General features: G+C 40.4%; 1 protein-coding gene across 1 annotated transcript; it reads left to right on the top strand.

The window, feature by feature from the left end:
• The first annotated feature begins 49 nt into the window (after nucleotides 1-49).
• On the top strand, nucleotides 50-10,073 carry LOC117764258 (complement component receptor 1-like protein). Its single transcript, XM_034589896.1, has 18 exons — nucleotides 50-283; nucleotides 942-1,041; nucleotides 1,272-1,345; nucleotides 1,439-1,621; nucleotides 2,066-2,254; nucleotides 2,913-3,012; nucleotides 3,243-3,316; nucleotides 3,410-3,592; nucleotides 4,037-4,225; nucleotides 4,887-4,986; nucleotides 5,217-5,290; nucleotides 5,384-5,566; nucleotides 5,664-5,843; nucleotides 6,362-6,418; nucleotides 6,916-6,942; nucleotides 7,032-7,070; nucleotides 7,459-7,464; nucleotides 9,910-10,073. Exons 1-18 carry the CDS (start codon nucleotides 130-132, stop codon nucleotides 9,951-9,953), a joined length of 1,956 nt encoding a protein of 651 aa, XP_034445787.1. The 5' UTR covers nucleotides 50-129; the 3' UTR covers nucleotides 9,954-10,073.
• The last annotated feature ends 6,796 nt before the right edge of the window (nucleotides 10,074-16,869 follow it).

Below are 16,869 nucleotides of genomic sequence, written 5' to 3'. Positions count from 1 at the left end.
TCCGGAAATTTACCGGAAATTTTTTCCACCCCTTTGCAACCCTAGTTGAAATAAAGGTTGAATAAACTTTTCTGTCTTTCTTTTTCCATTATAGCTCAAAACTGTACCAAACCTGTGGCCGGAGCCAACATGGGCTTGAGCGACAAAGACATTCTCTTGGATTCGTTCCCGAATGGCACTGTGGCTTCTTTCATCTGTAATGTTGGCTTCATGCCTGCAGGAGGGTCCCCATCCGTTACTTGTGTAGACGGCAGCTGGAGTCCTGTGAAGCTGACATGCCAGAGTGAATATCAGGATTTTTACATTCACATTACTAACAGCAGACAGTATGACCCATTCAGCCCTGGTATTAATATTATTATTATTATTATTATTATTATTATTATTATTATTATAATCTGATCACAAGTGGTCAGCACCAAGTGCTTGAAGTAAGTTTGAACGCACACAACTGTGTCCTTAATGCGTTGTGAGATGCGATCATCAAACATATTTTTAACTCCTCCCCGTGAGTGTCCATACGATCTTTTGTCGCAATATCAACACATAATGATTGATATTATTCTTTATACTCAGACTGCGTGAAAACAATAATTTGGACTTGGTAAACACATTACGTACGTGATTATTTGCATAAAGAGCAGGGAAGTAGTCACAAGTGGTCACAGGAGACACATGCAGGACGGACTCTAATGTCAGGTGTGAACAGACGACCTTGTCCAGTTGTGATTGAACCTCAACGTTGATACCAGGTCTAAACGGGGCATATTTCACAATCAGTTTTGGCAGCACTGTCTGAGATGGAACCATTTAGTAAATTATGTCTTACCAGCATATAAATGATGAGTCACTGGTAATATCTGACCAGCCTGTTGAGTCATTTGTGCATAGTGTTACCAAATCCTTTTTAAAGGGAGGACTTTAATCTTTCTTTCTTTCAGTAAAGAGCTGTGGCTCTGCTGGAGAAATTGCAAACGGATACATTGATTACTCTCAAGGGATTGATTTTGGCGCTGAAGCAGTGGCCGTCTGCAACACAGGGTTAGTAATAAACCAATGATGCTGTTTTTTTTAAATCCTACTCTTTTAATCCTAAAAATTCGTCAGAAAAACCTCATGCTTCCTGATCAACCAACTTATTTCAACTAAAGTGGGAATTTATTATTCAATAAATAATGAATTACTATTCTGTGGCATGTTAACGGAATGGCAAACATAGATTTCTGTGAAAATCTGTGTTCTGACGTCAAACTTCCCCCCCCCTTTTCTAGTTACGATTTGGTTGGCAAACCAGAACTCGTGTGTGGAGACAAAGGGTGGATGGGCAGGTTGCCTACATGTGAAGGTTGGTGATCTTTCTTTAGCAAAAAAGACTTTAAATGACAGAAAACTATGTAAAAAGCATTAAATTCTAATAAGTGTCATTTTTATTTTGCAGTAATTACTTGTGGTTTGCCACGTGGGATTGAAAATGGCGATTTCCATCCAAAAAAAGAAGACTACTACGAATTTTCGGAGGTTATACAATTTGTTTGCCAAAAAACGTATTCACTCAGAGGTTCCAAATCATTAACATGTTCAGAGGGTAGGGTATTCAAGCCTGATCCTCCAGAATGTATCAGTAAGTGGCTTTTATAATTTTTCTCAAGATTCTCCGATGTAACCTGAGCCGTGACTCTCACCAATACTCTATTACTTTCCATTTTCTTTGCCTGCAGTTGTTAATTGTGAAGAGCCTGTTATTGACTTTGGTAAATGGGTAGCGGGTTCTCGACCCCCCTATAAACACTTGGCTAGTGTGACGTTGGAGTGCGATACCGGATACGACATGGTGGGAGAGAGGACACAGACATGTGACATAAATAGCGACTGGTCACCCGGTCTTCCAAAATGCGAATGTAAGTTATATGTGAGTTTCAAAATTCCCCAAATTCCCGAGCTTAACTTGCCATGGAAAGTTTCCGGAAAGTTTCCGGAAATTTACCGGAAATTTTTTCCACCCCTTTGCAACCCTAGTTGAAATAAAGGTTGAATAAACTTTTCTGTCTTTCTTTTTCCATTATAGCTCAAAACTGTACCAAACCTGTGGCCGGAGCCAACATGGGCTTGAGCGACAAAGACATTCTCTTGGATTCGTTCCCGAATGGCACTGTGGCTTCTTTCATCTGTAATGTTGGCTTCATGCCTGCAGGAGGGTCCCCATCCGTTACTTGTGTAGACGGCAGCTGGAGTCCTGTGAAGCTGACATGCCAGAGTGAATATCAGGATTTTTACATTCACATTACTAACAGCAGACAGTATGACCCATTCAGCCCTGGTATTAATATTATTATTATTATTATTATTATTATTATTATTATTATTATAATCTGATCACAAGTGGTCAGCACCAAGTGCTTGAAGTAAGTTTGAACGCACACAACTGTGTCCTTAATGCGTTGTGAGATGCGATCATCAAACATATTTTTAACTCCTCCCCGTGAGTGTCCATACGATCTTTTGTCGCAATATCAACACATAATGATTGATATTATTCTTTATACTCAGACTGCGTGAAAACAATAATTTGGACTTGGTAAACACATTACGTACGTGATTATTTGCATAAAGAGCAGGGAAGTAGTCACAAGTGGTCACAGGAGACACATGCAGGACGGACTCTAATGTCAGGTGTGAACAGACGACCTTGTCCAGTTGTGATTGAACCTCAACGTTGATACCAGGTCTAAACGGGGCATATTTCACAATCAGTTTTGGCAGCACTGTCTGAGATGGAACCATTTAGTAAATTATGTCTTACCAGCATATAAATGATGAGTCACTGGTAATATCTGACCAGCCTGTTGAGTCATTTGTGCATAGTGTTACCAAATCCTTTTTAAAGGGAGGACTTTAATCTTTCTTTCTTTCAGTAAAGAGCTGTGGCTCTGCTGGAGAAATTGCAAACGGATACATTGATTACTCTCAAGGGATTGATTTTGGCGCTGAAGCAGTGGCCGTCTGCAACACAGGGTTAGTAATAAACCAATGATGCTGTTTTTTTTAAATCCTACTCTTTTAATCCTAAAAATTCGTCAGAAAAACCTCATGCTTCCTGATCAACCAACTTATTTCAACTAAAGTGGGAATTTATTATTCAATAAATAATGAATTACTATTCTGTGGCATGTTAACGGAATGGCAAACATAGATTTCTGTGAAAATCTGTGTTCTGACGTCAAACTTCCCCCCCCCTTTTCTAGTTACGATTTGGTTGGCAAACCAGAACTCGTGTGTGGAGACAAAGGGTGGATGGGCAGGTTGCCTACATGTGAAGGTTGGTGATCTTTCTTTAGCAAAAAAGACTTTAAATGACAGAAAACTATGTAAAAAGCATTAAATTCTAATAAGTGTCATTTTTATTTTGCAGTAATTACTTGTGGTTTGCCACGTGGGATTGAAAATGGCGATTTCCATCCAAAAAAAGAAGACTACTACGAATTTTCGGAGGTTATACAATTTGTTTGCCAAAAAACGTATTCACTCAGAGGTTCCAAATCATTAACATGTTCAGAGGGTAGGGTATTCAAGCCTGATCCTCCAGAATGTATCAGTAAGTGGCTTTTATAATTTTTCTCAAGATTCTCCGATGTAACCTGAGCCGTGACTCTCACCAATACTCTATTACTTTCCATTTTCTTTGCCTGCAGTTGTTAATTGTGAAGAGCCTGTTATTGACTTTGGTAAATGGGTAGCGGGTTCTCGACCCCCCTATAAACACTTGGCTAGTGTGACGTTGGAGTGCGATACCGGATACGACATGGTGGGAGAGAGGACACAGACATGTGACATAAATAGCGACTGGTCACCCGGTCTTCCAAAATGCGAATGTAAGTTATATGTGAGTTTCAAAATTCCCCAAATTCCCGAGCTTAACTTGCCATGGAAAGTTTCCGGAAAGTTTCCGGAAATTTACCGGAAATTTTTTCCACCCCTTTGCAACCCTAGTTGAAATAAAGGTTGAATAAACTTTTCTGTCTTTCTTTTTCCATTATAGCTCAAAACTGTACCAAACCTGTGGCCGGAGCCAACATGGGCTTGAGCGACAAAGACATTCTCTTGGATTCGTTCCCGAATGGCACTGTGGCTTCTTTCATCTGTAATGTTGGCTTCATGCCTGCAGGAGGGTCCCCATCCGTTACTTGTGTAGACGGCAGCTGGAGTCCTGTGAAGCTGACATGCCAGAGTGAATATCAGGATTTTTACATTCACATTACTAACAGCAGACAGTATGACCCATTCAGCCCTGGTATTAATATTATTATTATTATTATTATTATTATTATTATTATTATTATTATAATCTGATCACAAGTGGTCAGCACCAAGTGCTTGAAGTAAGTTTGAACGCACACAACTGTGTCCTTAATGCGTTGTGAGATGCGATCATCAAACATATTTTTAACTCCTCCCCGTGAGTGTCCATACGATCTTTTGTCGCAATATCAACACATAATGATTGATATTATTCTTTATACTCAGACTGCGTGAAAACAATAATTTGGACTTGGTAAACACATTACGTACGTGATTATTTGCATAAAGAGCAGGGAAGTAGTCACAAGTGGTCACAGGAGACACATGCAGGACGGACTCTAATGTCAGGTGTGAACAGACGACCTTGTCCAGTTGTGATTGAACCTCAACGTTGATACCAGGTCTAAACGGGGCATATTTCACAATCAGTTTTGGCAGCACTGTCTGAGATGGAACCATTTAGTAAATTATGTCTTACCAGCATATAAATGATGAGTCACTGGTAATATCTGACCAGCCTGTTGAGTCATTTGTGCATAGTGTTACCAAATCCTTTTTAAAGGGAGGACTTTAATCTTTCTTTCTTTCAGTAAAGAGCTGTGGCTCTGCTGGAGAAATTGCAAACGGATACATTGATTACTCTCAAGGGATTGATTTTGGCGCTGAAGCAGTGGCCGTCTGCAACACAGGGTTAGTAATAAACCAATGATGCTGTTTTTTTTAAATCCTACTCTTTTAATCCTAAAAATTCGTCAGAAAAACCTCATGCTTCCTGATCAACCAACTTATTTCAACTAAAGTGGGAATTTATTATTCAATAAATAATGAATTACTATTCTGTGGCATGTTAACGGAATGGCAAACATAGATTTCTGTGAAAATCTGTGTTCTGACGTCAAACTTCCCCCCCCCTTTTCTAGTTACGATTTGGTTGGCAAACCAGAACTCGTGTGTGGAGACAAAGGGTGGATGGGCAGGTTGCCTACATGTGAAGGTTTGTGATCTTTCTTTAGCAAAAAAGACTTTAAATGACAGAAAACTATGTAAAAAGCATTAAATTCTAATAAGTGTCATTTTTATTTTGCAGTAATTACTTGTGGTTTGCCACGTGGGATTGAAAATGGCGATTTCCATCCAAAAAAAGAAGACTACTACGAATTTTCGGAGGTTATACAATTTGTTTGCCAAAAAACGTATTCACTCAGAGGTTCCAAATCATCAACATGTTCAGAGGGTAGGGTATTCAAGCCTGATCCTCCAGAGTGTATCAGTAAGTGGCTTTTATAATTTTTCTCAAGATTCTCCGATGTAACCTGAGCCGTGACTCTCACCAATACTCTATTACTTTCCATTTTCTTTGCCTGCAGTTGTTAATTGTGAAGAGCCTGTTATTGACTTTGGTAAATGGGTAGCGGGTTCTCGACCCCCCTATAAACACTTGGCTAGTGTGACGTTGGAGTGCGATACCGGATACGACATGGTGGGAGAGAGGACACAGACATGTGACATAAATAGCGACTGGTCACCCGGTCTTCCAAAATGCGAATGTAAGTTATATGTGAGTTTATGCTAATTTCAGATTTAATCCCATTCCTACGTGTGATTGGCTATTTATGCAAATGAGGGGATATTTTCACTGTCCTCTTTTTTTTCAATTATTAGAACTATACAAAACTCCAGGATAGCTCAATAGAATGAATTCCCAATCTTCTCTCACACATCCTCTGTTGGTCAAATAGATTTTGCGAAGACGTCCGTATTATACGCTGTCTGAACAGGGCTTGAGTGCTCTTCCTGTGGAAAGCTGGAAACAACATAACAGCATTAAATAACAATACAACTACAAGTTTTCAAAATAAAACCAGCGGCATTAATTCATGACAAACTGTAAATAAAACAAAAACGCTAAAGATGATTTGTTTGTTTTTAAAATGGATTTGAACTAGTTTCCACAGCCTTAATGAATAAAAAGACACAACTGTAATCGGATGTATGTGATCCAAACAAATCCCTGATCACAGTGTCCTGATTCCCCTTTTACTTTATTTATTTTCTTTTGGAGCAGTGTCTGCCACAACTAAAGCTGCTACCACCACCACCACACCTTCAGGGAAACAAACGGGTAGAGTCTCTTTTGATGCTTTTGTTTTGGCCAAAAAGCTGGGATTTTGTCGGTGATTGTTTGTTACAAGTACAATCAAACCTTTATTCACACAGAGTTTTGCACCATCTACACGTACAGTGCTTAGCAACTGCTTGATCATGATCACACTCTGCTCTGAAACATGTAAATGGGGAAAATGAATGGATGTGAGCAACAACGGATGTTGACAATGAAACAAGCAGAGTTAATTTTCTATTACTGCTAAATTCTTGTCCATTTGCGGTTTTGGGGTACAGGTGCATTCTTGACCACAATAAGTAACTATTAACACTTCATATTTTAACATCCATTAACGCTCACTTCGGTTGCAATTGTGTTGTGTGGCTGTTGTGGATGTGTTGTCACTTCTTGTATTGTAGTTGTGGCTTTAGCGTTCATGATTTCCGTTAATGTGCTTGTGTGAGACTCAGCAATTGTAGCATTTTTTTTTCTTTGTCTTTATATCTCTGGTTCAGCTGCTCCTAAACCAACTGACACACCTGGTAAATCATCAAAAATAATCTGTCCTGTTAGAGTTATTTCTGTCCTCTTCCATGATCTCATCCCTTTTTTTTCTACCTTTTATTTACAGAGAGTGGAAGTGACAGCTTTAAACAGTATGGTGTTCCAATAAGTAAGTTTCAACTTCAGTCGATCAAACCACAGTAGATCAAGAAAGTAAAGAGTTAACGCTGATCACGATGGCCCCAGAGAAATGACGTGGAATTACATGGAATTCTTCAATTCAATTTTATTTATATAGCGTCAAATCATAACTTACATTATCTGAAGGCACTTTACATAGAAGGTCGAGACCTTAAAAATTATGAAGAAACACAACAGTTCCTATGTGTAATATGCAATCATTTTTTAACCAACTGACACCAACTGGTAAATCATCAAAAATAATCTGTCCTGTTAGAGTTATTTCTGTCCTCTTCCATGATCTCATCTCTTTTTTTTCTACCTTTTATTTACAGAGAGTGGAAGTGACGGCGTTACACAGACTGTCGTTATAGTTCTGAGTAAGTTTCAACTTCAGTCGATCAAACCACAGTAGATCAACAAAGTAAAGAGTTAACGCCGATCACGTTGGCGAATTACATGGAATTCTTCAATTCAATTTTATTTGTATAGCGTCAAATCATAACTTACATTATCTGAAGGCACTTTACATAGAAGGTCGAGACCTTAAAAGTTATGGAGAAACACAACAGTTCCCACAATGAGCAGCACAACTGTGGAGAGAAAAGAGGGGAGAGAGAGAGAGATAAACACGTTTTCATTGTTATAAAGAAAACGATAAGAGTGATATTTATAGATGTTATTTATGAAAGCAACAACAATTAATAAAATCATGATAATAATAATAAGCTCTGTTGACAAAGTGCCACATTCCCGATCTTACTCTTCTCATGTGGGGATGGTGGATGCATTTGTTGGCCTCATATCCCGTCATCCTTTTTCACACATTTGTATTTGTCTCATCAAAATAGCCATTGCCGCCATTGCGGCCATTATCGCTGGTATCATTGGTGTCATCATGAAGAAAAAACGCAGGTAAAGGTTTTATTTGTCCTTTTAGACTAACACCTTGAAACGGCTGCTTCCCTTTTATGGCTGCTGTATTGTATCCCAGACCAACCAGTAACAAAACCCGATCCTCTTTGTGACTTTTGCGACTTCTCCAACCTTTTCTGTTTTTAAACATCCTTTTCCTACTGTCTAAGCTTTCTGTCTGTCAGCTATTTCTAAATGTTGCATGCTGAAGTAAGTTGTGTGCGTTCTTAAGGTTTTTATCCACCACAGTTGTCACAAGGGGGCACTGTTGTAAGCCTCAGAAGAACTCTCCTGCACAGAGCTGTCAGTCACTCAGGAGAAAGAGCTCTGCCCCGAACGCCTCATGAGGTTTTAATCGTGTAGAAAAACAAATCAGCTGAATGCATCATGAGACAGCTTGTTTAATTAGAAACGATAAGTTATGCCATGGTTACATTAGACTGTTTAACAGGCACCAGTTATTCAGTGGCACAGAAATGTGTTATGTCCATCATCTAATATGCAGTGTTAGGGTTAACCCTGCACACCAGAGTAAGACAAATGTCTGGAGAGGTTGGTGTGATTTGCACATTTCATTACTCTTGAATATAAGGCAGATATTGTCTTTGAAATGCTTTAATAATCAGCCCGAGAACTGTTCCAAGAACAATCCAGTTCCTTTTTTTAAATTGCCCTTCTGGTTCGTTAAAATTTTACATGAACTAATTTAACCTCTGCAAAGTAGGAAGCAGTGGTTAATAAATGTTTCCCAGGAAAAGCTTTTAGTTGCTGTCGGGGCAGAGTTGTTGTTTGAGTGTAAAGACGAACTCGTGTGTAGGACAGTATCTTTAAAATCATACTTTTACAAGTTGTGAATCTTAAATACACATCTAAGCTTCACAACTTTTGGCTCTATAGGGCTAAATTTGGCAAGTCAGTGAATTATGAGTTTAAAAAAAAAAATAGTGATATTTCAGCCATTTACACAACCTTTCTGCAGAAGAACAGGTAGCACTTTTGCATCTAAAAAAAACAGAACGAATGTGGTCAGTGCGACTGCGAGACATAGTTGGTGGTGGTGTGTATGTGTGTGTGTGTGTGTGTGTGTGTGAGTGTGTGTGTGTGTGTGTGGTATTCTCCTTGAAAGAAGTTGGTCTGGGTCTTCTCTACACTTTATTACATTCTACTGGGTCACACATTAGCAGTAAAGTTGACCATTATTGTGTTGCAGCTCTCAGAGAAGTTATCCTGACAGTGAGGCTCCAAAACCAGGAGAGGCAATTCCACTCTCGGTAAGAAGATTGACCACAAAGTACACTTGAACCTATGTTTGCCAAATGAACAGATAACGATGAGCGGCACCAATTTATGATGATGTAGGCAAAACATTTTAAAGGAGACGTATGTTGTGTTTTCAGTGTTTCTATCCTTTAGTGTGTTTATATATGGTAAATGGTTTTGTATTTATATAGCGCTTTTCTAGTCTTGATGACCACTCAAAGCTCTTTACAGTACAGTTTTACATTCACCCATTAACACACACATTAATACAGTGCATCTATTAGATGCACTTTCTTGTGCTATGAGGGGCAACTCGGGGTTCAGCATCTTGCCCAAGGACACTTCGGCATGCAGATGGGGAAGACTGTGGATCGAACTGCCGACCTTCAGGTTGGAGGACGACCTCTACCCCTCAGCCACAGCCGCCCATACATGTTTGTGTGTCTATGTCCAAAGTCTGTGGTAGAGGTAACTCTGCTTCCCCGAGAGAAAACACTGCTCCTGAAACGCCTCCTCACTTGTCCTGCTATTTCTATGTCCCATGACATCACATTTGCATAACTTTTTTTTTTTTTTCCTTCATTAACAGGGCTGTAAGAGTTTTTACACTATGTCTGAAAATTAACACTATTCTTCTTTTTCTTTTGCAGCAGTAAGCATTAGCGTCCTGATGGCCCAGCTGTACGGGATGTAGCAATGATCTGAATGGAAGAGGGCCGCCCCTGGACGAGTGTTTGAACCTGCTTATGGCTTTAATTTGGAGAGACAGACATGATGAAATGTCTAGAGATCCTGAAATCTCTGCAAATTGCGCTCTGTTGGGACCTTGTATTTGTGAACTACAGTTCGGCCTACATGTGTAGTCAAAAGCTTAAGGCCGCATGTCCTTTGTTCTGGAGAAAACCAGAGCCTCCAGAACTCCATCTCCCAGGGTGCCTCAACGTCACACAGAGGTGTGAAAACCGACCAGGGACACAAGTTTCAACTCCTATTAGTCACTCTGGGCCCCATGACCTGTGAGGTCACCGGGCCAATATAAGGCCAGGTCTCCCCTTCTTCATTTTCTTTCCATGCAATCCCTCCGAGGGGAGAAGTCTGGCTTCTCCAGCTCACATCTTTTTTTTTTTTCTACGCCACCCTTGAGAGGAGAAGGGGGTCCAGCTCACTCTTTCAACTCAAATCAACTTCATGGAGGAGAGGTGCAGCTTGCAGCTCATCTCACCACGGAAACCTCCTCGCAATCCAAGCTCTACCAACCTTCAAGCAGCGACGCGATGTCCTGCCGGAGAACTTCAAACAGCAAAACCACTGCACCGCACAACAGAACCACAAAGGCAGGAGCCACAAAACCAGCAAGACGACTTCACAGAACTTCGAACAGCACATCAACCTTTTTTCCCTTTCCATGGACGGGTAACACAACTGGGCTTAATAATTATACTAGGCTAAGCAAAGACTGTTTATTAGATTCCTTGTGATGTTTATAAGTTTGATTTGTGTTGTTGTGATATTTTGGTTACAAGTTATTTGAAAGTTAATGTCAGTTTGTTATGCTCTTCACAGTCTTTCTTTGCATGCATCTAGTAACTTTCTCTAATTTGGCACCAACACAGACACACGCATATCGCAGGACCCATCTCTCTGACCCCCGCCACATGTCGTAAAAAGGGAGGAGTCCGTTATCTTTAGCGTGGCCAGCCACCATTTTGGAAGCACGCTCACTCACACAGACACACACACACGCATACTCACATACATATCTTTATTTAGTAAGTACACCGGTAGTAACTTTATTATATTCATAATAAATGTTTTTCTTTCACAAATGTTTTTTCATTAATGTTACATAAGCGAATTTTGCCAACCTCTACACTGTCAAGTGTAGAGGTTGGCTGGTATAAAAGAGAGAGAGAGAGAGAGAGAGAGACTGGCTGGTATAAAAGAGAGAGAGAGAGAGAGAGAGAGAGACTGGCTAGTATAAAAGAGAGAGAGAGAGAGAGACTGGCTGGTATAAAAGAGAGAGAGAGAGAGAGAGAGAGAGAGAGAGAGACTGGCTAGTATAAAAGAGAGAGAGAGAGAGACTGGCTGGTATAAAAGAGAGAGAGAGAGAGACTGGCTGGTATAAAAGAGAGAGAGAGAGAGAGAGAGACTGGCTGGCTGCTTTAAGAGGGGGAGACAGACTTGATCAGTAGGTGGCGCTATCACTAACACTGCATACACACTCATAGGTCTCTTCAGGTCAGGGCTCTGATCATGTGACAGAATTTTGAATTTTGAACTCACGACCAGCAGATCACTGAGTCAGCGTCTCAACCCACTGGTCCAATCACAGTGTTGTTCTAATTCTTTGAAAGTTGTATATTTAAAGAGTTCAAAAGTCCCCCTGTGGAAGACAAAGACAAAAATCAATGTTAAGGTTCTGCCCTCACCTGGACTTCAACTCACCACCTCTGAGTCACTGTCCCTCTGCTCTACCCACCACACTACATTTAGTGTTGATCAACACCTTTGAAGTAGTTAATATAAAGATCCCTTTCCCCCTTTGGCCCCACCTTCTCAGCGTGTGTAATTCACTAACTCCTATCTGTGAAATGAAAACACCGTGAGAATCACAAGACGTTGACGAACAAGCAGATATCTTTTTTATTGGTGAGAGTTAAGAAATGGGGCCGTGCGAGCAATTTAGAAACGTAGTTCTCATTCCAAAAATGTCCGGTGAAATTTAACATTGGATTCAATGGGGCCGAAATATATCTCCACTCTAGCGCTCTCCGCAAACAAATGCTTGTTACTCAAAAACTATAAGTCCTATCTGTAAAATGAAAACATTTTGAGAATCACAAGACTTTAAACAACAACCAGATATATTTTTTATTGGTGAGAGTTAAGAAATGGGGCCGTGGGAGCAATTTAGGATTTATTTTTCCGTTTTAATCTTTCCAGAAATTTCGGTCAAAATTAACATGAGACTCAATGGGAGTCGGCGCCGGAAATAATTCCTCGATTTCTCGTGGCGGACGGAAGCACAGGTCCGAGAGATTTGAGAGTGACATGTCTGCGAAGGAAACTTCTTCAACTTCTATTTGATATGAAAATCATGTCTGAGAACCTCCGTTTGTGGATTTGAGAGCAGTTTTAGTGAAGAAAAAAGGGTATAAAAACAGTCATTTTCGGCCTCTCGCTCTTTAGGGCGAGAGACCTCGAGTCCCATTGTACGTTTTCGGCCGTTTTATCGCAATTTGAAAATCCAGGTCTCTCCATTTCTGTCTGCTGAATTTCCACAGTAAGCGTTTGTTATGGTAAACCAGCTCCCAGTATTTTGATATAGTGTCATTATAAGTAGGTTTTCTTGTTTCAATGACATATGGTTTAATAATTTTTATCAATAATATAAACTTAATTCATAACTGGGAGATAAAAATAAATAAATAAAATAATTATAGTTGATGTTGTTCAGTTTTCTTTGTTGAACACAGGTGGACTAACTCATTGTCGTAGCTGCTTTGCAAATGTAATGAAATGTAAATGAGATGCATCACCTTGTTTCCAAGAAGCTCTGAGTCTCTTCTTTTCAGGAAGCCTTCAGCTGCAGTGTGATTAAAAACAGATCACAGCACATATCGGAGGCGAATTCATTCTTTTCTGCACATACGACACAAACCATTTCCTGCTCAATAAAAAGTACTGGTGTCGAGGGGACTCCAGGACCACCTGTACGATTTTAGTGCATTCAGAACATGTCAGTCAAATTGGAGGCAGATCCCTCGTCATACATTTAGGAAGAAGAGGGTTGTTTGTGAAGGTCACAGATCTGCAGTTTGATGACACTGGAGCGTACTGGGTTGGGATTGATAAAGTAAACAGTGACATCATGACTTCAGTTAATGTGCTCATCACTGAAGGTAAGAACAGCTTTAAATGTTCACTACAATCACAACATTATCAATATCTAGTGTGCGTTTAAACTTCTATTCCTCTACGGCGTCAACCTGAAGGGATTCAAATAAATGGTTTGCTTCTTTGTGCCAGTTCCGCTGTCCAAACCCAGACTGTGGCCCTTGACCTCTCTGGTGGACGGGCCTACGTGCTGGGGGCAGCCGGTGACTGTGCGCTGTGGTTGTGCACAGGGCTCTGGTGTTCGTTACGCCTGGCATCAGCGCACTCGCTTCAAGGACTCACTCCTCCACCTGTCATCAAACTTGTATCTTCACTGCGGCTCGCTGGGAGAGGACAGCGATTATTACTGCGTGGCCACTAACGCCCTGAGCAGTCAGGAGAGTGAGGTCCTCTCCGTGCAGGTCCTGAGGCCTGCACACAGCGGCTGTATCTATGTTGTGAACCTGCAGGGTAAGAACCGATGAGGTGTTGTATTCTCTCTGAGAAATATAAAGGTAAGAATCAACGTTCCTTGTTGTCTGCAGGGAATAATCAAACATTTACAGGACATAAGATGTTTTATGAGAGCACCTGCTCAGACTCTGATTTATTATCATTATACAGCCGATCCCAACAGATATGACAGGTAAAGACATTAAGATTTGACTGGTAGGATTATAATACTGCTCAAGATAAAGTCTCCAAATCATTTGTACTTGCTTTGGTCCTCATGACAGCAGTGTCTTTAAGGCAGTTGTTGCTTTAAGGGAATTTGTACTTAATAATAATAATAAAATAGTACTTTATAATTCCTTTTAGGTATAGTAGGTATAATCGTTTGTGTCATTATGGATGATTGTTGCTGATTTCGTCAGTTTATTGCACAGCTTTATGGGTCAAGGCTGAATAACACAACCTACATTCATACTTTCCATTGTAGGCTGTAGAAGCTTGATATACGGTGAGTGGCAGACAGAGGTAAAGGGCAAGTGACACTGCTACAAGTCTGTTCATTCTTTTGAACTTCTGGTACAGGGGATCGAAATGTGACGTCTGTGTTTGACCTGGTAAATAAAAAACTCCAGTGAGTTCTTCTGAAACTTGTACAGATACTTTTTCTTGTGGCTTTAATGTCAGGATCGGTGCTTCCTGTCTCGTTGCATCCTTACTTCTCTCCTTGCCCTCATAAAAGCTGTCAAAAAAGGAATAGTCTGATGGAATCACACCTCCTATCCATTATTTGCAGAAAGAGCAAAACACCATCCAAGCAACTTGTTTGATTGGATTAATTGGAATGATCATTGATAAACATCATCATTGTGAATACTGTATAAATAGATTATATATTGTTTATACAATAGTTTCAAATGAATCCGTCTCAGAGTTTGACTTTAATCCCCCCTAGTGGTGATATCAGAAAATACACTGTAGCAAATAGTACTATATATGGCCCATGACACAACTCTTCACTGCAACCGTCAAATTTTTCCACAAATAGAAAGACACGCCTTCAGTTTCTGTTTTGATCTCTAAACATTACAAATTATTGTTTGAAAAACCCTCCACACAGGAGCTTCATGTTGACATTTATTACACTTAGGTTTTATAGCGTATACTCACAGGGTGTGATCTGTTTCAAGGTTGCTGTAAAATACATATTCCACAAGCTAAAAGCTAATAAAAGAGCAATGTTTCAATGTCTTTATTAATCATCAGGCCAACCCAGCTATGACTGTGCAGACAGGATGTGCACCACCAGTGCCAGCTCTGGTGGTGCAACATTGAAACGTTGCACCACCAGTGCCAGCTCTGACCACCAATGGGAAAATCCACACTGAACCAGGAAACCAGCCTTTACAAATTATTCACACCCGTCCTGATCTCCTTTTGAAAAGGTCAGACTACAACACAGTTTACTTTAACCACCTTGATGGATATAATAAGAGCTTTTTAGTCACACTAATCAGATCTGCTTTTTGTTTTCAGGTTCCAGACATGGGCACCACTCTGGTACACGTTGCTGCGTTGGGGTTATTTGGCGTCCTTACTGATATTTCTGTTCATAGTTCTTAAATGTACCAAAACAAGACAAAGGAAATGTCCCAAGAGGAAGGGAGAGGTTTCATTTCAAGCAAGTTCAAAAGTGGAAGAAATTCCCTGAAGCGGTCTGGAAATATCACATCCAAAGTCCAAAAATATGAAAATGAATAGGAGTTATATCAGAGTAATAAACGAACCTAGTATAGTACAGACAGTATCGAAACTTCAAAACAGTTTAACATTGTCTCTGCCATTCCCAGAATAGACTTTTCATATGGGACACCAGTTATTAAAGCCCTGGCCTTTTAATGTGGATTATAACTTTTGTATATATTTATATTTTGTAGTATATCAACACTGTTTTTATTTCAAGTTTTTCTTTGTATGATGGTTGTAAATGATTCATAATAAATACTGCTAATGTGAAAACTGAGACGTCATATTTTCACTGTTTTTCCTTGTAAATTCAGACTGATATTGAACCGGAAGTAAGCCGCGTTTCACTACTTTAACTCCATTTCCACGGAATCTTCAGGATGTGGTCTGCCCTTTGTTGTGCGGTTAGTGGGCGTGGTTAGGAGTTGTCAGAATACACAGGGTTCAGTTTCCTCCTCAGTCCCCGACGCGACAGCAGCTTCCTCGTGCGGCTCTCCTGCGGCTCTCCTCCGGCTCTGCTCCGGCTCTCCTGCGGCTCTCCTCCGGCTCTCCTCCGGCTCTCCTGCGGCTCTCCTCCGGCTCTCCTCGTCCCTCCTCGTCCCACTGGGTGAGTTTTACAGCCTTTTAGATGTTTACATTCTTCAGTCACCAAACTAACGGACAGACAACACGGTGACGTCACACTAACGGGATTTAAACCTCAATCACGGTTTGGTTTCTGTTCAACAGAAACCCATCGCGAGTTAATATAACATGTCCGCGTCAACATTGCGTTCAGACAACAAGATTAATGATGTGGGTAACAGAATAAATATAGTATTAAAAAACGTGTCGAAACGACATGGTGAAGCAGTGTTAGCTTCTGGTTTTAGCTTCTGGTTTTTTTAATCTGTCAGCTGTAAAACACATGACGTTGTTCGAGACGCCCCAGTTGTCTGGTGATGGTCCCAACACAGAATAACAACAGGCTTCACAAACTGATGATCCGTTTCCACAGCACTTTGACACACACGCGGGTCAAAAAGGACCCACACAGCGTGGATTCACTATACAGGAAACCTACCTTACATTTAGAAAGAAACATGCTAACTAGCTGTTAGTTAGCTAGCTTCCTTTCTGGCTAGCCAACCATAGCTGGATCAACAAGCTAGCTGCGTTTGGTTTTTCTTTATCCAGAGTGTGAGTCTGGCTGGTTGCAGTCATTTCAGACTTTAAGTCGTAAAGGTCATAAATATGCTGCGTGAAGGACAGGAGGAGGAACACGAGGAGGCGGGTGTTGATTCTGAGTCTCTGATGCTCATGAACTAGACTTTGTTCTGCACTGTGAGTGTTGTAAATACATTTGTGTCATAGAGAGATAAACGTTGTGGTTCACAGCAGAATAAACAGAGAACAGGATCTTTCACCCGAGTTTTGATGTTTATCTGATGAATTTAGGTCACAAACAAATGGTTGCAACGCTTGCCTTTTCAAAAAGCACTCCAGGGTTTTTATTGTGAAATATTTGCAGGAGCAGAAGATGCACGGCTTCATAATGT

The sequence above is a fragment of the Hippoglossus hippoglossus genome, chromosome 7, assembly GCF_009819705.1.
Source record: "Hippoglossus hippoglossus isolate fHipHip1 chromosome 7, fHipHip1.pri, whole genome shotgun sequence".
Lineage (NCBI taxonomy): Eukaryota > Metazoa > Chordata > Actinopteri > Pleuronectiformes > Pleuronectidae > Hippoglossus > Hippoglossus hippoglossus.
Note: the sequence above shows the minus strand (reverse complement) of the source record. Positions and strands in the feature narration are given on the sequence as shown.

What these genes read in the sequence shown, in the direction of transcription:
- LOC117764258 (XM_034589896.1), top strand. Translation starts at nt 130, where the DNA reads ATGGGCTTGAGCGACAAAGACATTCTCTTGGATTCGTTCCCGAATGGC. An exon ending in TGATCCTCCAGAATGTATCA is followed by an intron (nt 1,622 to 2,065) that starts GTAAGTGGCTTT and finishes TTTCCATTATAG; the next exon opens with CTCAAAACTGTACCAAACCT. An exon ending in GTGGCCGTCTGCAACACAGG is followed by an intron (nt 4,987 to 5,216) that starts GTTAGTAATAAA and finishes CCCCTTTTCTAG; the next exon opens with TTACGATTTGGTTGGCAAAC.